Below are 19,773 nucleotides of genomic sequence, written 5' to 3'. Positions count from 1 at the left end.
CTATTATAAAGTTTCAGTTTTAGTTTGGAATTCCAATACTTGCCTCCTCAAAATGCTTGTACAAGATGCTGGGATAGCAGTGAAGGCAGGGGCACTGTGGTGGGAGAGACATCTGAAGAGCAGATTTCTCATGGACTGAAATGCAGTTAGACTGAAGACTTTTGACCCAGACCCCCGAAACCCTCCTTCCTCTGGAAAGAATTTGGCCCAGGCTCTCCCCCTTCTTTCTTTTTCTCTCCCTCGAGACGCTGGAAAAGCATTAGTTCTCTTACATGAAATGAAATACAGAAGCTATAATTTGAATAGCTTGTCTGACCTGCGTCACATGCATGTACCAGTGTGTGGCAAGATGTTTTCTGTCATTTAAGAAACTAAGAAATGTAATTAACCAGTTTACTTGCTCAAAAATCTGTATGTGCTTTTAAATAAATGGGCAGCAGGACCATAGAAGAGATATACCACTTTTATTTTCACAAGCAAGCCACTATTGAATAAAAAAAATTACAATCATTCCATTCAGACTAATATGTGGAAGTGTAAACACTACTTCTTTTAATGCATAAATAGTTAGTTGGTAGTTCTTTCCTGGTATGTCCTCCAGTCTTTAAACTGGTCATTTTTGGTTTGCTAGCCCTGTTATCTGTCGTTTGGGTAAGACATCGTTAGCTGGTTTATGATGACCAGGCTAAAGGACACACCTACATTTTCCTTAAAAAGAATTAACTTTATCTCTCGTACACAGTGGTTCTCACTGAGATGGGTTTGAATATTTGGTTAGTGAGTTTGCACAGAGGAAGGCCTCTATTGTCTTGCATTGTGTCCTTCTGTTTTGTGCTGTTTGAGCTTATTTACACCCCAAAGCCAAATCTACTGGCTACTTAAATTTATTAAGAGCAAAAAAAAAAAATAAAAAATTGAAGTCCAACGTGATGCATGGCTCTTTGGGTTCAGTTAAAAATATATATTTGGCATTTGTCTTAAGAGCAGTTGGGGTGGAAAGTCAAAGTTTTTTACCCATTGAGAATATGGTTTCAATAAAATCTCCTTTTGCTTGTTTCATGGATGTCTTTGATGGATTCACATTAGCTCCATGGATGAGCTCATGTCTGTGATTGAAGTGTCATCAGGGATCTTGACTTCTCTCGGAATGATGTCACTGAGAAGGTCATTTTCTTTCAGCCCGGAGTTTTTCAGGAGTTCACTAGCATTTTCCACGTTGATGTCACTCCCCAGCGTCTTCAGACACTCTTCAGCCTCCACCCCTGTCGACTTCCCCAGAGAGTCTGAAGTGAGTTTTTCTGGCTCTGCTGTGGCACTGTGCTCACTTGCTGACACATTCAATGACTCATCTGGATCCAGAGGGATGGTGGTTGGTGAGGAAATCACATCAGGGACACCAAAATCAATCAATGGTGGCAAAGAAATTACTGGATCAGTTAAAGACTCTTGGTCTTTGTGCTGCTCCACATCCTCGTCACTGAGCCTCGTCGGCTCAGAGACGAGGTCATCAGTGTCTGCCTCTGACTGCAAAGCAGAGTCAGGTTCTGGAACATCCTCTGGGTTCGGAGTGATGGCAGCTTCGGCTTCCTCTGTAGCTTCAGGTTTTGCTGGTGCAAACGATTCTGGTTCCAGAGGATTGGTGTCTGAGACCGCAGCTTCAAGCTGCACTGGAGCTGGAGTTTCCTTTGCTAGTAGTTCAGACCCTGCATCTTCTGGTGGGGCCAAGGTAACAGGACTTTCTTCCTCTTGCCCCTCTGGTGCACATTCATCTTTTGGTGGTTCTTCTACCAACACATCTAGAGTCTCTGTCCTAACAGCCTCCTGTTTTATCTCAGAGTCTGCTGTTGGTTTAGGTGTCGTCGATGACTCCACAGCAGGCTTCTGTTCACTTTCTGCTGCAGCAGCAGCACTGCTGACAGGGGCTTCTCGCCTTCTGCTGAACTTGTTTCCCATGACGAACCTGTGCAATTTGTCAAAAATAAGAGTGAAATTGTTTGAAATAGTTATTGTAATGGAAATAAAAACTTTCTGATAGGCAGATTTTTACTGAGATTATTAATTGATGATTAAGGAAAGACTTAAAAATAATCTAATAGAGACATGGATGATAAAGTGATCAGGAATTAGTTAACTGGAGAAGTTTTACTTGTTTCCTTTTACTTGCTTGATAGTTGGTTAACAAAGCCTAATATGTTATCTGAAAGTACTCACAATATGAATTCACAACCTCGTGAGCACATCTGAGGCACAATTGACAAATTCCTTCTGGTTAAACTTTTCCAAAATACTTTGAACTGCATTTTTCCCTCATTCGAACGATCAACCTCATGTCCCCCAAACTATTTAATTTGGCTATTTAAAGACACTGATAACTAAAAAAAAAAAAAAAAATCTAATATTTTTATTTAATAAAGTAGAACGGAGAACGGAATTTTTCAGACGATCCCGCCTCCCGTTTTGATGGGGAAAAACATTTAATAGTGTAAAATCATAGTTGTTAAAACTGCCCAATTTGAACGTGCTGGTTAATTCACATACCACATAGCGATTCTCCACTAACCTTTAACAAACTCCTTGATGTTGCAGTTAAGTTAAAGCTGGTCAAAGTGCAGATGATCACTCAGCTCTCAGCAGAAGTCCGTGCGCCGGAGTGCCTGTTGAAGCGCGCACCAGCGGGGCAGAACCCGAGCCGTGCGCGTTCGCGGCGAAAGCGTGCGCGCTCAAACCTCAGGCCGCTGAGCTTCGCTACACACCGACGTCTGCGTGAACCCTCTTCCTGTGAAAGTAAGTAAACAACACACCAGAGCAAGACAATTTTGCCAAACATTTGATTGCGCCTACAGATCAACAACAGCTTTAATTTATTTCAGGAAATTGTCCAGTTTTTGATGGAACAGTCATTTTCATTTTGTCCATGAAAAGAACAAATTTAGACGTTGAATCATTACAGCACTGCCAAACAGTATTTGAAGTAAACTCAAACTATATAGTTTGAGTTTACTTCAAATACTTTAACGCATATTAACGTGCAACATTCTAAAGTGGTTGTGATATGAAGTAAACGCAATCAGCTGATCTACATATGACTTGTGTCTTAGAGAACTATCACTTTCATAAGCCATATTTGAGGAACTGCGATGGTGCAGAAATTAGGGATTTTTTGGAAATAATACTCTACTATGTTATGGAGGGTCATTAAGTAAATACATCAATGTACCATGAATAAATGTTGAATTTAGTGTTTAAATAAATTATTTAATAGACAGTTTGCTTAACGTGTCAAGTCATGAACATGCAAACTGATTCAGATAGTTAATTAAATGTGTATTTAATTATTTTATAGTTCTTATTCCTGCAACATCACCATGAAATATTTTTATCTGTCAAACACACCCATCAAAATCGAGGAGCTCGGCTAAACTGTGGAACTGCAGTAAGGCCTGGGTTTTGTGGTATATTTCTCCCTACTTTGCACCTCTTTGTTTATTATTCTTCCCAAAACAGCTCAAGTCGTATTGAATGAGGTGATTTTCATGTCTTTGAATAAATTCTAAATAGAATTTAGGCCTGGACTTTGTATCTCAATATTATAAAGCAGCAACCAGCATTTTCAGAGCGGTTTGTTGCTATGTGGATTTCTGATGTGCGTAGACTAAAAAGAAAAATAAATTTTTGCCTCCCTAGACCAGAGTGCCATTTCCAACCTTTGAGGTCTTCAGAGGACCTGAGGAGATACATTTGAAAGCCATGAACCAATTTATTTTCATGTCATGAAAATACACCACTTTGTGTTGACAAATCATTTACATTCCCATTAAAATACATCAAAGCAACATGATAATAAAAAAGTTTAAGGAAAATAAGTCTCACAAGGCAGTGTGCAAACCTGACATTTTAGCTCCATGTATAATGACATGAGAAATAGTCTTATTCATTATTACGCTCTTTTCTTTCTATTTACAAGTGCAATGTATCTTGATTTTCAAATACAGTTTACCATTTCAGGCTTGCCCATTTCGCATTTTATGAACTGCTGCCCTAGTTAACTACTGCATATTGCCACCTATTTTTTGAAGAAAGAAATTGTGACAAAAATAAAAAAAAATAATAATAATAAAAAAAAAATCACCACCTCTTTCTTGAAAAAAATTACATTGTCAAAAATGACCTAGTCAATTATTTTAGGAAGGTGATAATATTCTACCTTATTGTTTTAAATGCCTGCTGTCATTGATTTTTGTCAATATCTATATTAGGTTTACAGATCCAGAGTGCAGAGCCGGTCCACATGGCCACTCTTTCAATAAGGAGTCCAGGACTAAACTCTATTGGGATTTCTGTGCTGCTTCTGGTCATCCTCCTTCAAGTCTTGCTGCTGCACTTTTTTGGTGTCTTCATCCACTCCGAGAAAGTCCTCATCGGCCCTGTAATCTTTTGTGAAAACAATCAATATGATACATTAATTTGTCGTCAAACGGGATGGTCAGCTTACAGTGTTGAAGCGATGCTCGCTCTGTGTTTTTATGTTCCAGTCGTGCTTGTGGCCTTCTCCCTGCTCTGCATGCTGCTAGCTGCTTACGCCAAAGACAGAACAACACTCCGGTGCGGCATGGTCTGCCAGACAGCATCAGCCCTGCTCACTCTGGGAGGCATCATTACGTTTTTGGCATATTTTCACTCCTACTTGAGTTGGAAAGACATGACATTTTGGTTTCATTTGTGTGTTGGCGTAGAGGTACAGTTGATTGTCACAACTGTACTTACAAGGGTTTTAGGACAGAAGCTGACTTCTGACTGGGAATAAACTGATTCAGGCTGCACCAGATTCCACAGGACCACAAGATTAACCTTATTTTATTTGTGTTGTCCATGTTGAAATTGTATTGCTGATGTATGTTATTACCTCTGCTTGAAATGATGTACTTTAGTAGATCAAGTTTGTTTTTACTGCTGTATCAATGAGATGTCTGGACAAACTCATTTGTAAGAGGAGAGGAACGAAAATGTGAAAAAACAAAACAAAAAACAAAGCCATTATCAGTGTTGTACCTGCAGATGTTAAATGTCATAAACTGTGTTTACAAAAAAAACCTCCTGAAGTACGCTGTCAGGCTCCAACTTTGTTTATAACAGTTAATTTATACTGCACCACTTAAGTTAATAGCTACTGGTGTTGTCAAATCATATACAATCTCAATAAAATACTTTGAAGTTTACAGTTACGTCATAATAATATTAAAGGTTTATGGGGAATGAATGTACCGTGAAAGACTGACATGTTAGCTTCATGAAAATAATCTCAAGAACTAGTGGGAAACATCGTAAAAAATTGGTTTATTAGCATTGCTAATGGTTAGAAAAGCAAATAATTAGAAATGTGCATTTCTAATGGTTTATATTTGACTTAAACAGTCATATATGACGTGTTTTAGACTTTCACCTGGCTGATCAGGATGTACGTAAACAATTACAGTTCACGTAAGAAAATTCATTCTTAGTGATCAGATTACAGCTTTACATCCTACAAATTCAATGACATTACAGTTCACTTTAGATTTGTCCACCGCAGTGACGTCCATGTCAATTATTGGACGTTTATTCCCAAAACTAATATTAATAACTACATTTGGTGTCATCTCTTCAATTAAGTAATTTAGCTGCGGCATAAAATACTTAAAATTTCCTTAAAAACGCTTTTAAAAACATATTCAGTCAGGTGAAAAATATTTCTCGTACAAGCTGCAAAGCATCGTCTTCCTCTGCTGCCGTCGACAGTTGCTCACTTTCTTTGTCAGCTTGCAAATTGTTGTTGGGTTCACAGTGACCTTGGGCAGATGCTGATCTCTCTCCTTCGGGTTCAGGATGTTGTGTGTTCCTGCAGTAAGGCACAGTTTCCACCTCTGTAATGTCCAAGTCTGTTTCTGAAACGTATGTCATTTCCAGGTCATCACAGCAGTCTGAGGACTCTTCCTCTAAAGGCGACGTCACTGGCTTTGATTTTATCTCCGAAGTGGCTGGGTCTACATCCTTTCTGGAGGTGGGATTTGCTTTTCCTTCAACCTGTGTTTCAGAGGGAGGGAGGAACATGTCAAAGTGATATTCTGCCTGGTTTTTGAATAAACTATGCACACACAGGAAGAAAGCATTCATCATTCATCAGACCAGGATGTTTTCTTCCCTTGTCTGTGATCCAGTTCAGATGGTCACGTCTTCACGGACTATGTGCATCAGTGAAGCTTGGCCAACCACTTCCCTGTTCCTGGTTCATATTCTTCACTCGGTTCACTATTTAACAAATAGAGGCCGCTGCAGACTGGAGACATGTCAGCAAAGCTATAATTTTGGATATGCTTTGACCCAGTTGTCAATTTGGCCCTTGTTAAACTCATGTCAATCATTGCCCATTTTTCCTGGCTAACTTTGAGGACATAATGTTAACTTGATTTCTAATATTTCTCAGCTATTACCAGGGATTATCAGTGTTATTCACATAACCTGTCAGAATCCATAATGTTGTATTCCCTTTCTAAATGTTGTGATACCTTTCTAAAATAATGTCCTAAGTCGGTTTTTTTTTTCCAAAAGCGATCTTGGCAAAAAAATAAATAAATAAATCACCATCTCCTTTTTTCCCAAAATTATATTGGGAAACATGAACTAGGCCATTATTTTAAGCTATGTGCAACTTCATCATCAGATTTACACAGGTCACAATCTAACACCAAATATTAATAAACTTCTGATGAAGAAATGATTCCAAAATACTCCTCACAAAAATGGCATAAAACCAAAACATTTTGATTTTGTTTAAATTTTGTTATTGTTGTATTGTTTTATATTTTTCCTTTCTAAATATAACTGTTTTAAATTTGTTTTAATCAACAGTAATGTCCTTTAGTAGGTGATACACCCGTTTTAACAGATTTGGGCATCAAAAATAGAAGGAAAGAAAATCATGCAAAACAGTGCCACCTTCTGGCGAAGCGGGAACGACGCATCCTCGTAGGAACTCTGGGTGAGAAATGAAACAGCAGCTTCTACCAGCTCCGCCTCGTTCATACAGTAAAACGTAGCTCTGAGGACAAACCAGTGCATAGCTGTTAGTTGGACAAACGACAATTAACCACAACTGAATCCTAAAACTGGCGAACTATTGTTTTCTTTGTCGATACCTTGGAGCTCTTGTTTTTCTCAGACTCTTCAGTGGCGTCTTTTCTTTCACTTTAACCTCTTTCTTTGCCATCCACGAAGGGAGCGCCCGCTGTTTTTCCGCCATATTTGACGCTAAACAGGGCACATTCTCTTTCCAGTTTCAGAATTTACATTCAAGATTGGTCAGACCGCCATTACAGTTCTGCCAGTGAAAGAATCAAATAACGTGTTCTGTTAAATAACGAGACAAATAGTCTCCTTAGCGCCACTCACAGTTGGATTCAGTGCATTGCAACTTGTTACCGCCGCCTTACGAAACTGGCTGAGACAAAACTCTTTCTTTAGATTGCATTATAGTTATTTGCTTTTCGAGAAAAAAAAATAAAAAATAATAATTTAATAAAGAAATTTAATCAATTTTGTTTTATTAAATTGACAATATACAAGGTTTCTGCAATATCTTAAAACACCGCATTTATTTATTTTACATTACAAACCAAAGTGCTGGAGGCTTAATCTCCAAGTCTCCAGCAGTTCTGTATCAGATTTTCACTTTCTGTCACTCTGCACACAGGGCTGCCATCTTGCACTTGGCCCTTTTAATTATCTCTCTTAAGCTTCGACGGGCAAGTGCTTAGGCCTTGATTGCAAAGAGCAGCTTTGTATATTTGACTCAATTAAAAACGGGAAAAGAAGGGTGGGGGGGAAAAAAAAAAGAAGAAATCTCAAGTCAGCCAGCATGTTACACGTACAATGTAATTTCCCCTAAAGCTTTCGAGTCAAGTGCATTTTAGGAACAACAAATAATCATTGGCTTTAACTGGTAAATACAACTGGAACGAAAATCCTCAGAATCTCTCACGACATCTGTGTTGTTATTTACAGCAGATAGCTCTTAGCAACTGAACCACATATCACGGATGACTATTTACCACAGTAGATATGCTAGACATGTGCAAAGCTGCATTCAGTTGAAAATTAAAAAAAGCAAACATTAAACAGCAAATCTAACACTGAAAATATTGTCAATAATGCCTCACTGCTCAGTTAAGCACATAAAAAAATATCAATACATTAAAAAAAATCCATCTGTGCAGAACTGAGTTTAGCATGGGACTCATCCTCCCCCAGGCTTCCTGCCACATCCAAAGATCAGGCTGTAAGAAGATTTCTGTGCACTAATGGCATAAATCTTGTCGCTGCTTTTCTTGCATGCTGAATTTCAGCTCAAACATGACCAAAAAGTCTTAAAGTTACTTATATAAGAGCATCAGTATGACGGTTTGATTTATTACACATCTTATGTTACTGTCACAATGTTTAAGAACTGGAATGAAACTCAAAAGGTTATGCATGCAACTGTGCAAAAATTAAAACATATTAACATATGTTAATATGTTTTATTTTTTTTTTTTTACTGGAAATTATAAATTCAGTAGCAGAGTTCAGACATACATTTTACCTGATCTATTCTGAATCTAATCTGGGCTTCTGGTACCTTGATCTTAAAGTTATTGCAACAGACTTATCCCTGCTGTGAGTAAGTGTCATTATCATTGGCCATCTGTCTCAGAAAACTAGAAAATCGGAAAGCCACATTGCGATTGGCCATATGGTGCAGAAGAGCACCGGCTTAGAAAGAGTTTGATTCATTGAAGGTTTTCCAGCTGGCTCAGATAAAAAATCATTTTATCTGTGCCAGCAAATATGTATAAAATCCAAAATTATATTATTGGATGTTGGTGCTAGTATAAAGACAACATATTACAAAGACAACAGGACAAATCACTTAACACCTACGTAAGGAAAGCGACTTTTTTTTTTACCTACTTAGTTGTGAAAGCTGAGTTTTGAAGTGAACCTGTCCATGGTTTAATGCAACCTTAAAAAAGTCATATTCCGTCCTTTGTCTTGTCATTTTGTATATTTTCTCTTTTTCTGACCATTGGAAAAATCCTGTAGATTATCAGTTTCCCAAACATTTAGATTAGTTCAAAGTCACTTAAATCTCCTTTCTTCCTCATGCAAATGCTGTTTGAACTTCAGCAAATATCTCATATGCCTGAAAGGATTTTTGTTGCTGCCATTTGATTGGTTGAAATTAAACAAGTGTACCAAATAAAGTGGCCAATAAGTGTAGGATATATTTTTCTAGGCAGAACAAATAGCTCGACCCCTGCAACAGGAATTGAGCATAAAAAGATCCGATGAAGAAACGTTGTCAATTTAAAGACACAAGCATGGGATTACAGATAAATCAGGGGCCATAATCTCAAATATATATGAACAAGAAAACCTTATCCCACCAGTGATTTTACTTAAAAGTCCTTGTCAAGGCTTACAACGCAAGATTCTCTTTCTGATATTTGTCTAATATTTGTTGTATAACTTTTTTCTAATCTGCTGTGTTGTGAGGGGGGGGGCAAAAAGTTCAAAATGAGTTCCTCGTGTAGCTTTATGGCACATCTGTGGAAATCAGTGTGGTTGATAGATTGGAGTGTAAGATGCTTGGAGGGCTCGCATTTGTTTTATGAGGTCAGTTATTTCCTGTCTTTGTGTAATCTATTGTCATACGGGCCGGAGATAAGAACAGAGTTTAGCAGCAGCTCGTCCTGCCTCATGATATGTCTGCATCTGTCTAAGAATCGGGTATTTGTGTTAACTCTCAGGGTCTCGACCTCCCGGGACAGCGCAGCTCTGAACTCTAAGCCGGGTATTATGCTAAGAATCATCAATGGTGATGAGGAAATTTCAAGTGTAAGTTCATGTGGATAACGGCGTTTTATTTAGCAAACAACTTTGAAGGTCCTCCAAGAAATATAAAAGTATAAATTACACATCGACTGTACAGATAAACAACTTGCATATTTGCAGCTATGCTGTTTTTTATGCATTTAAACACTGCCCAGAACGCATACATAAGAGTTACTAGTTTTGACATAATCTACACTGTAATATCTGATGCTCAGAGACAATAAAATCTGAAGGATTAAGACATGTGAGAAGAGAGAGCAGGGAAATGGGATGTTGGAAGCCGTTCCACCATGTGGAAGATGGGATCTGTTGCCAAAGTAGCTGAAACTGATCAAAAACAAAAAGGTAAAATGCACAGAGATAAACTGCTGGTCCCATAGAAGTTGCATTCAATTAATTCATTTTCTTTGGAACCTACTAAGTAGTGCTTGTATTCTCTCAGTCTGAACAATCTGTTGACATGGCGAGACTGTCAAGCAACAGCTGTACTGATTCCAAGGAAGTTTCTTTGTCCCACCCCCATTATACTGTCACACATGACTCAGCACAGCTTGTAATTCTCCTGTTGAGATAGTGACTGATCTGAGGGTCAGTCAGAAGTTGGAGGATGCATTAGATAGTGGAAACAAAACCTCCAAATCAGTTTAATTTGATCTAAGTGTGACTATTCAGGATCTTCTTTGGTTGGGTTGATATCCACATCACTTCTACTTACAGATTCAGCTGATGATCTTAAAATCTTTAGTTGTCTAGAAATGTCCTCAAAAGACTTTTCCAGCTTGTGTAAATCTATCAACCTCCTTACATATTCCTTATGTTCGACAAAACTGACTCAAAAAGATCATTTCAAAGCTCCAAGTTAAAGTTTCCTAGAAACGGGTGCATTTGTTTGCTTTTAATTTTAAAACACAGTGAAAATGCCTTTCCTTCCTGCAAATGGCTCCACTAAATACTTCAAAAAGGGAATTCCCAGCTTGGGTTAAATAACTAACCCAAAGCAGGACACGGCTGTGTTATCAAATAACTTATAATACTGCTATGATGAGGCACATGCGCAATCATCGTTTCCCTCATCCAGCGCCAACTGAGCTCCGTCTTAAAGCCTCCTGCATCTGCAGAGGGATCATCAGTTTATAGGAGAGCAGGAAGCTGAGCTTTGTGGGAGCTGTCCGTTTACCCCGGAAACCTATTATGTCAGGGAATGCCGATTATGAATCCAAACTTTTACCGATGTTTCTTTTCACCCAAGGCCGCCTCACTCTGATGAAAATGTGGAAACCGGATTTTGAAAATCAGTAATGTCACCATGCGCTAATCCGAAGCCCAGACTTAAAAGGGGATGTGTGGGACACGCAGTTGGTAGAGTTTGAAAATAAAGTCCAGCTAAAATATGCATGCAGGTGAGTGAGATCAATCTGTTTTCTTTGATATGCTTTCTTGCTTGAGCGATTGAGGTGGATTAAAGAGTCGCGAGGGCTTCTTTAATCTGGCAGCTTTCTCTTTAGACATATATTATGTTATTCACAAACCTATATCTGTCATTTGCAGTTTAAGTCCACTGGTCACAGGGCATCTAGTTTAAGCTTCTTAGATTCATTTATTTAACGTTTTGCATGTTCTGATCTAAAAGTGGTTTAGCACCGCTTGTTCGCTTTAAAAAGAGAAAGAATTTATTTTTTTTAAGTCAAGTGTTAATTGACTTATTTTCTTATTTTAACTGAGTTAAAACTTTAAAATTTGCCTTCCATTTTCATTATTATCAAGTGTAAAGAGATTGTAATAGAAAGTTAGCATATTTTCCTTATTTTATTATTACTGTATTGACAGTTATTATCTTTTTATTTATATTTTTAATTACATTTGTGCTCATTTAAGTGATGCAGCACATGGCAGCATTACAGTGAATGTGAAGAAACAAGAAAACTGATTTAAAAAAGCTGTATAATCATGCATCATCTTAATGTTGTCAGTAAAAAGAGGTTTAAAGCTTGTAGAAAATATTTTTGAATCGTTTGCACATTAAGCGTAAAATAAGATCAGATGACTTTGGTCAAGATATTCAAAGGGCTTTTCAGCAACTTTTGGTCAGCAGGAAACTTACCTGTTTAAGTTTCATTTGATTATACAGTGCAGTGTCTGAATTACGCCACGTGATTTCTCTGTTTACTATGCGACACCCCTGCATTAAATCAAAGGTGGCAGATTTTCAACGGTTCTGCCCTTCATTTAAGCTCTAAGGCAAACTGAAGAAAAAAAAAAACCCACACACAAAAGGATGTTGGCAAACGACAGAGCAGAGAAAGCAAACAGATGGTAGAAGCATCAAGGTCTTACGCTCCATGCGGGATATTGAACTCCTTACCTCTGACCTCTTATATACATCAAGAGATTCTGCTAGATGCACCAAGACATCAACCATGGGAAAGCAAATCCTGCTAAGCTCTCTCTATCTTTCTCTTATTCCTTGATTGTTCCCCTCCTCACTGTGGCATCGTGTGCTGATGGCTTCTCCTACAGTCTGGATATTCCTCCTATTCACCAAAGAGGGATTTTCTCTTGCACAGAAGATTAAAGGTAATTTTTGTCTTCTCATTGACGTTTATCCTCTTTAACAGGAGTGCACAAGTGTGTACACATTCCCAACTGACTGAAGAAGTTCATGTCATTTGTAGATGGAGGTGCAGGAGCTAAAGGAAGCAGGCCCCCTGAGCAGTCGAGGAACAACCGTCACTGTGGGACCTGGGTTCGGAAATCAGACGGTGGAAGCTTCAGCTCCCCAAACTACCCAAACACGTACCCTCCGAACAAGGAGTGCCTTTATGTACTGGAAGGTAACTCTTAGTTATTGACTGTTAAAATGACAAGTTTTATAATGTAAAAAAAAAGACTCATCAAATTTAAAAACTTTATACTCTTTCTTTATTTTGCATTTTGCAGAGTTTAGAAAGAATTAGAAAATATCTTAATGTGTAAATGTATCAGTCAGGAGGAGAGTAAAAACACATCAACAGCATTTTATATTTATTACTCAGTAAAATAAATACCATGAGAAAATGTGGTACATCAGAGTTATTGCAAAGCTGTAAATTTTAATGTGCTGGATTCTCCACATGCGGAGAGAGAAATAAAGTTAGAAAACAAAGAAAAAGATTCAGGATTGTCTAAAAGCTTTTCAAGTCTTGTGGCAGAAGGTCTGATGAAGTCAAGTTTGAACTTCTGTGGTTTTTGACACAACCCCACCAAGTATTTACACCATTCTCACAATAATGATGTGAGAATGATGCTGGGGATTACTTTTCAGATGAAACAGAGTTATTTTGTGCAGGACCAGTCAGCCTTGACCCAAGAGATTCCAATATTTCCCTAAAAACAGAAGATAAAGTGAGCTTTTGTTTTTGATCAATGTCATAGTGAATCCAAGCATGCATTCAAAATTAACATCATTGTCTGGCCAATCAGAGTACAGAACTAAATCTGAGGGAAATCTGACATCTTGATTTGTATTTTCAGAGAAATTGTACAGGATACATGTCACATTAAGTGGAAGAAGTTTTGAAATGATTATATTTTGGCCTCAGTTGTTTTACATAGCAAAAACGTAAAATTCAACCAGGGTGTGTACAATTTTTGGATCAATTGTTGGTTTTTATTTAAGCATTTTGATTGTTCTTTCAATGCACTGTTTTATTAATAATGTTAAATCCCAGATTGTGGTTTGTTGCAGAATAAATAACACACTGCTCTGCTCATGTTTCTGCAGCCCTGCCCCGTCAGAGGGTGGAGCTTCAGTTCAGCAAGATCTTCCAAATCGAAGCGTCTTTTGAGTGTCGGTTTGACCACATCGAGGTGAGGGACGGTCCCTTCAGCTTCTCAACGCTCATCAATCGTTACTGCGGCACAGCCAATCCCGGCCGGATCCTCTCCAGTGGACGCTTCATGTGGATCCGGTTCTTCAGTGATGATGAGCTTGAGGGGAAAGGATTCCAGGTCCAGTATACGTTTACTGCAGGTGAATGAAATGCATAAAGTCGGTTTGGTTGTTTCTTACAGAAACTTCGGTAACACTTTATTTGAAGGGGTGTGCATAAGACTGACATGACACAGTCATAAACATGACATAACCTCTGTCATGAACATAAAGAAGTCTATATGAATGTCTATGACTGTTGTCATGAAGTGTCACTTGGTAAATAATGAGACTTTTAATGCAAAGTTGCCCTAAAAGTTGCATTAAAAGTCAATTAAAAATGCTAACTTTGCACAATTTTGTAAATTATGATAATTTAATGCAAAGTTGGCATTTTTTAATTGACTTTTAATGCAACTTTTAGGGCAACTTTGCATTAAAAGTGTCATTATTTACCAAATGACACTTCATGACAACAGTCATAGACATTCATATAGACTTCTTTATGTTCATGACAGAGGTTATGTCATGTTTATGACTGTGTCATGTCAGTCTTATGCACACCCCTTCAAATAAAGTGTTACTGAAACTTCATTTTTATTTACTTATTTTTTATTTTTATACATTAAAAAATACTCTGTTTCTGTAATTTTCTGCAAAGATCCTGAATTTCATCTACATGTAGGAGGCCTTTTAAACCCCATCCCAGGTAGGTCAGCCACAAGTCATATCTCCTTAGATTAGCCTATCGGTCAATGTCCTGAAGAAGTTAGATTGCGTCTGCTTATCTCTTTTTATGCTCCTTGATTATGTTTTGTGTCTGCTGTGGTTCAGATTGTCAGTTTGAGCTAACTGGGTTTGACGGCGTGATCCGCTCCCACCAGGTTGAGGAGGAGAACAAAGTGAAGCCGGACCAGGCAGTGGACTGCATCTGGACCGTACAAGCCCCAATGAAGAGCAGAGTACGGCATGTGGCATGTTTCATTTTTGCATACACCAATTATCTCCTAAATAAGCACTTCTTCTAACATATAGAAATACGGAATAGCCTGAAAGCATAAACTCACGAGTGAGAGAAAGAAATGGGATTTATCTACAGAAAAATGAGTCTCCAGCCAGTGCGTACTTTATTCCAGCATTTTCTGTTGCGAAAATAGCAGGATTTACATGTTGTGACACCATATTACCTTAAATAGTAGCAATCCCACGGATTTTTCTCTTGTTTTAAAAATTTCTTTCAGATTTACCTTAAATTCTTGGAATATCAGATGGAAAACTCTAATGAATGTAAGAAGAATTTTGTGGCTGTTTATGACGGCAGTAGTGCCATTGAGGACCTCAAGGTAAATACCCCATCTAACATTTTAGCATATTTTAAACAGAGATGCACCCATCGATTGGCCAGAGAGTGGAATCAGCTTTTATTATTATTATTATTATTATTATTATTATTATTATTTTTGATTGATTCTAATCACTAGCTGGTTCAATTCTGGAAAATCAATATTTTTTACTTCATTAAGTACATCAAAACTGGGCACTCCTACCACTCACAATGTTTAAGCTCATCAACTGCACACTATGTATTTTGATGAAAGTGCTATGCGGTTTCTTGCAGGCCAAGTTTTGTAGTACAGTCGCTAATGACATCATGCTGGAGACTGGTTTCGGAGTGGTGAGGATGTGGGCGGATGAGACAAGCCGTCTAAGCCGCTTCAAGATGCTGTTCACAGTTTTCTCTGACCGTGAGTTCCTCCTTCACATTAATCTTTGTCCCTCTTTGCATTTTCCCCCATTCGGTTTAAGAAGCAGTTCAATGTATTTATTCATAGATGTAACTATTAGATCTGTAACAATACATTCATGTGGTTACATTTAATCACTGCATCTTCGAGTGAGGTTAAGTTTAATATTACTAAAACCACAGACCATCTGGTCTATAATTTACACTTTAAGAAGCAGTTACATATAATCATGTTTGAAACTAGTACACCCCACAGCAGTCTGCTTTACTAACATATTTGGACATATAGATATTTAGAGGGAGTAATGTTTACAGTAATGTAAACTTTTAAAACAGAATAAATAAATACATTTTAAAACCAACAAATTATAAATAAAATCTACAAACTTTACATAGGTATTTCAGTTAACCAATGTTTTAAATTAGGTCCTATTTGAACCTCTGCCATTTAGTTTGGTTTCCTCCTGACTGTTGAACTTTTCCAATGCTAAGATTGGAAAAGCTGTCTGAAGCATCCAAAGTTAGTGTTGTAGATGCTGGGAAGAGAGTCACAAAGGCGTAAATAAAATGTTCAAACCAGAAATTATATTGTGGCTCCAAATGAAGGACATCTAAGATTGCCAACATTAACAGCACTGACTTTCTGAGCAGGTTCATCCCGAGAGCCGACTGCAAGATGCTGACAGAAATGTCTCACTTTTTTTAAGCGATAAAGAACAACAATTAAACAGATATCTGAGCATTTATTTTGAAAGTACTGAATGTCAAGTGGGGCGTCCAAAGTTTTCTACCTGACGGATGTTCTTTACAAGTACAGCTGAACTTGAATAAACTGTCTATAACTGGCTTGTCTGCATACGTCCCATACAACACCACTGTGTCTGTGTTTTAGCTCCCTGTATTGGCGGTGCGTTCTTTTGCCACAGCAACATGTGCATCAACAACTCTCTGGTGTGCAACGGCGTACAAAACTGCGTCTTCCCCTGGGATGAAAACAACTGCCAAGGTACCGCAGTTCTGCCAAAACACTGCCAGAAACATTGCTTGTGCTGTTTGACAGATACTGGTGTCATGTCAGGCCTGTACTTCTCTGCAGTTCTAACATCAAGATGCCAGAGTTGTGTGAAAAATTGTACACTGAATCTGCAGAACAACCAAATAGTAGGAATTTGTTGGAAAATTCCTCCGTGTGGGAAACTTAGAAAGCTTATCATCTTGTCCTGTTTTACATCTAAAAACAATAAAGATTTTCTGGGTCATTCGGGTCAGGGTCAAGATGAAGCGGATCCTCTGCCAGTTCTGGGGTTTTAACATTCAAATTTTCTGGTATTCATAAAGTTTGAGAGCTTTCAACCTAACTTCGTAAGGAGAAAACCACTCAGAGAAGATTCCAGAGTTACAATATTTAACAGTTGAAGAAAACATAAAGTATGCGACAAACTAAACATGCAAAATATGTAAAAACCTAGAACTTCAGTTTTTTTTTTTACCATGAGTTTAAGCAGAGATTTACTGCAGATTTCCGCATTTTTATTCAACCAAGGTTCCAAATTGATACTGGCTAGGAGGTTGATATAAACTGACCTGTGGTAACAAGTCCATGACTGCAGTAGAACCTCTGATATTTTCTTGTCTTTACATTTTCCTTCATGTCTACATTCCAGAGAAAAAGAATAAAGTTGCTTTCCTTCAGATCACAAAGACTCAGGGAACAATCATCTGCATTTCCACCGGGGTAGTGATGTTGCTCCTAATTTTCTCCATAATGGTGCAAGTCAAGCAACCACGAAAAAAGGTAATCAAAACCTTCTGCCTTTCATTGTTCAACCTTTTCAAATCAGGACATAATAAAGCAATCTAGTCTCATCTAGAGTGTGCTTATTTTTTTTCCCACACATACACATCGTTTCGTTTTGATGTTTCTTTCATAATGACAATGTAGAATTTGTTGTGTTTTTGAAGTTTGATGTTTGATTTAAACAGTTTTATAGACCTGATTATCACAGTTATGTCCTGATATATAAAGACACAGAACTGAAAGAGGGTGCACTTTCTTTCAACCACAACTGCATGTATGAACTGCTTTCGATCATATTTTCAAGGTAGTGATACGTAAGAAAAAACTGTTCCACCATCCTCACCTCCAGAAGATGTTTGACCCTCAGCACTACGAGCTGTTTTCTATCAGAGACAAGGTTAACTTCATAACTTTCACCACTTACCGACATACCTATAATTTTCTTTATGTGCATATTAAAATGATATGCCTGATATTTTTATTGTTTTTTAGGAGATGTCTGGAGACTTGAGGGATCTTTCAGAGGAACTTCTGTCCCTCCAGGCTCTGAGGAGATCTTCATCGGGCTCTCGTTGCGTTCACGAACATCACTGCGGTTCACAGGGATCTATCAATTCCCTCAAACCAGGCCACAGTTCAAATGTCTTGGGCAAGACGTCCTTGGAGCTCCCCCCGTTCAGAAGGGACAGTCAGACCACTGCGCCGCCTTTCAGGGGCATAAACAACAACTTGCGGAAGAAGAGCTGGCCCAGTTTAAAACAGAGCCGAATGCAGAGCCACCCTGCTATCAGGGATCGAGTGCTGTGGCAGCAGGACAGAGTTATGGAAGAACACGACGAGGAAGAGGAGGAAGAGGGGAGGTATGATCTGTATGTCAGAAGAGCAGGAAGCCGAAGGGGAAAATATGACATGGCTCAGCAAAGATCTCATTCCATGGACTTTTAACATGAGAAACGTTACAAATTACAGGGATTTAGAGACAGTTTTTTGTGCTGATGTGAATAAAACATAAAGATAAAAGCAGATTCACCTTGTTTGCCATTGTACTTGTCTCTTTTCATTAAGGTTACAGCACAGTGTTTGGTTAAAAACTGAACAGGTTTTAGGATTTATGAAACCTTCATGTGAGAACACCAAACAGAGCATTTCCAATGGTTTCATGGGATTAGCATAATTTTAAAGTGACTCAAGCATAAAAAAAAAGTACAGGATATAGATCAGTGAAGCCTACATGGGATTATTCTAAAGCACAGGTGTCTAGCTCCAGTCCTGGAGGCCCGCTGCCCTGCAACTTTTAGATGTGCTTCTGCTGCACCACACCTGAATAGAATAATTAGGTCATTAGCAGGACTCTGGAGATCTTATCTACACAATAAGGAGGTAATGAAGTCATTTCATTCCAGTGTTTTGTAGCTGTGGCACATCTAAAAACAGCAGGATAGTGGCCCTTGAGGACTGGAGTTTGACACCCCTGTTCTAAAGTGATTATAGATATTTTTGTATAGACCTTATGACTTGTAAAACGCATGTGTGGAAAAAATTGAGGATTCTTAGTTTCCACACATTGAGATGCTTTCTGTTTCTCTTTTTTGACACGTGTGTTTAGGATGTTGAAATGAAGTGCAATTTTAATGGACAAATACCTCACGGTTTTTATTTGAGCCATCAACATAAATGATCCAAAAGTGTGTCTTCCCAGTCGTGAGAAAGGTTTTTATCTGGTTTCTTTTAACAAGTGTGTTTACAGGAATTTGCCCCATAAACGTATTTGACCTATTTGACCTATCCCACTGGCATACAGATCTTTTTCAAACATTATAAACTTGCGTTATATATTTCTCATTTCACGACTGACACACTTTGAATTTATGCCACTCCGCACATGAGAAAAGATCATTTGACAATTTAGCAGGAATAATCAAAATGAAACCAAAATCCAGAAGTTACCTTGAGTTAGACTTTGTATCATTGTTTTGGTCAGTTTTGAACAGGACGTGTAAACATTTAAAAAGTAGAACATTTTTATTGTTCTTTATTGATGACCATTCTAGGATTGTTTTCAACTGGTATTCAGGGCATCCGCAGCCACAGCATCTCTAAAACCTGTGAAGTTTTCAGTTGGGATGTTCCAAATTTGTCCAGCTTAGTTGCTATATTTAGCAAATTGACTTGGTGGAAAATTATTACAGTAACAGCTGTCATGCAGACAAATTATCAGGGCTTTTTAGTGCCATTGCGTCTGCTTTTTATTGTACAGGGTTTTGACCTTTGGTCTGTTGTGCCCAAGAATCACTAGTGTGTTGAGGTAGTTTACCAACATTAATTTCATTATAAATGAAAATGTTATTTTAAAAAAACACTCCAGAGTTATCAGCAGTAAGAAGATGGTGTATCGGACACTTTGGATCTCTTTGTATT

At 38.1% G+C, this 19,773-nt stretch overlaps 3 protein-coding genes and 1 long non-coding RNA gene across 6 annotated transcripts; 2 read left to right on the top strand and 2 right to left on the bottom strand.

Moving 5' to 3' along the window:
- Positions 1 to 448: 448 nt before the first annotated feature.
- LOC106956298 (E3 ubiquitin-protein ligase RNF12-B-like) lies at positions 449 to 2,662 on the bottom strand. The gene is made up of 2 exons (XM_015047064.1): positions 2,561 to 2,662; positions 449 to 1,960 (listed from the first exon to the last, which is right to left on the bottom strand). The coding sequence occupies exon 2, from the start codon at positions 1,951 to 1,953 to the stop codon at positions 1,078 to 1,080; it is 876 nt and encodes a 291-aa protein (XP_014902550.1). The 5' UTR covers positions 1,954 to 1,960; positions 2,561 to 2,662; the 3' UTR covers positions 449 to 1,077.
- A 19-nt stretch (positions 2,663 to 2,681) lies between these two features.
- LOC106956301 (uncharacterized) lies at positions 2,682 to 5,098 on the top strand. The gene is made up of 2 exons (XR_001426746.1): positions 2,682 to 2,784; positions 4,257 to 5,098. It is a non-coding gene; the product is annotated as an uncharacterized LOC106956301 (long non-coding RNA).
- Positions 5,099 to 5,321: 223 nt separating this feature from the next.
- Positions 5,322 to 7,435, bottom strand: LOC106956300 (modulator of retrovirus infection homolog). Its single transcript, XM_015047068.1, has 3 exons — positions 7,173 to 7,435; positions 6,973 to 7,075; positions 5,322 to 6,060 (listed from the first exon to the last, which is right to left on the bottom strand). Exons 1-3 carry the CDS (start codon positions 7,274 to 7,276, stop codon positions 5,713 to 5,715), a joined length of 555 nt encoding a protein of 184 aa, XP_014902554.1. The 5' UTR covers positions 7,277 to 7,435; the 3' UTR covers positions 5,322 to 5,712.
- A 3,549-nt stretch (positions 7,436 to 10,984) lies between these two features.
- Positions 10,985 to 18,384, top strand: neto2b (neuropilin (NRP) and tolloid (TLL)-like 2b). 3 transcript variants are annotated; one of them, XM_015047033.1, is made up of 12 exons: positions 10,985 to 11,306; positions 12,471 to 12,480; positions 12,579 to 12,737; positions 13,667 to 13,915; positions 14,475 to 14,522; positions 14,648 to 14,775; positions 15,055 to 15,156; positions 15,432 to 15,558; positions 16,450 to 16,563; positions 17,222 to 17,352; positions 17,660 to 17,752; positions 17,848 to 18,384. In XM_015047033.1, the coding sequence occupies exons 1-12, from the start codon at positions 11,301 to 11,303 to the stop codon at positions 18,298 to 18,300; spliced, it is 1,620 nt and encodes a 539-aa protein (XP_014902519.1). In that variant the 5' UTR covers positions 10,985 to 11,300; the 3' UTR covers positions 18,301 to 18,384. The 3 variants fall into 3 exon arrangements, with proteins under 3 accessions (XP_014902519.1, XP_014902518.1, XP_014902517.1); XM_015047032.1 differs by having other exon boundaries at positions 10,987 to 11,306; positions 12,424 to 12,480; XM_015047031.1 differs by lacking the exon at positions 10,985 to 11,306 and having other exon boundaries at positions 12,408 to 12,480.
- Positions 18,385 to 19,773: the final 1,389 nt, after the last annotated feature.

This window comes from Poecilia latipinna, unplaced genomic scaffold (assembly GCF_001443285.1).
Source record: "Poecilia latipinna isolate Pla-1442-1.1 unplaced genomic scaffold, P_latipinna-1.0 Scaffold805, whole genome shotgun sequence".
NCBI lineage: Eukaryota > Metazoa > Chordata > Actinopteri > Cyprinodontiformes > Poeciliidae > Poecilia > Poecilia latipinna.
Note: the sequence above shows the minus strand (reverse complement) of the source record. Positions and strands in the feature narration are given on the sequence as shown.

Excerpts from the sequence above, each read along its gene's own strand:
- LOC106956298 (XM_015047064.1), bottom strand. The coding sequence starts at position 1,953 with ATGGGAAACAAGTTCAGCAGAAGGCGAGAAGCCCCTGTCAGCAGTGCT.
- LOC106956300 (XM_015047068.1), bottom strand. The coding sequence starts at position 7,276 with ATGGCGGAAAAACAGCGGGCGCTCCCTTCGTGGATGGCAAAGAAAGAG. Across the intron at positions 7,076-7,172 it reads AGAAAAACAAGAGCTCCAAG|AGCTACGTTTTACTGTATGA; the intron begins GTATCGACAAAG and ends GTTTGTCCTCAG. Across the intron at positions 6,061-6,972 it reads CGTTCCCGCTTCGCCAGAAG|GTTGAAGGAAAAGCAAATCC; the intron begins GTGGCACTGTTT and ends TCTGAAACACAG.
- neto2b (XM_015047031.1), top strand. The coding sequence starts at position 12,408 with ATGGCTTCTCCTACAGTCTGGATATTCCTCCTATTCACCAAAGAGGGA. Across the intron at positions 12,481-12,578 it reads TCTTGCACAGAAGATTAAAG|ATGGAGGTGCAGGAGCTAAA; the intron begins GTAATTTTTGTC and ends TGTCATTTGTAG. Across the intron at positions 17,353-17,659 it reads TCAAGCAACCACGAAAAAAG|GTAGTGATACGTAAGAAAAA; the intron begins GTAATCAAAACC and ends CATATTTTCAAG.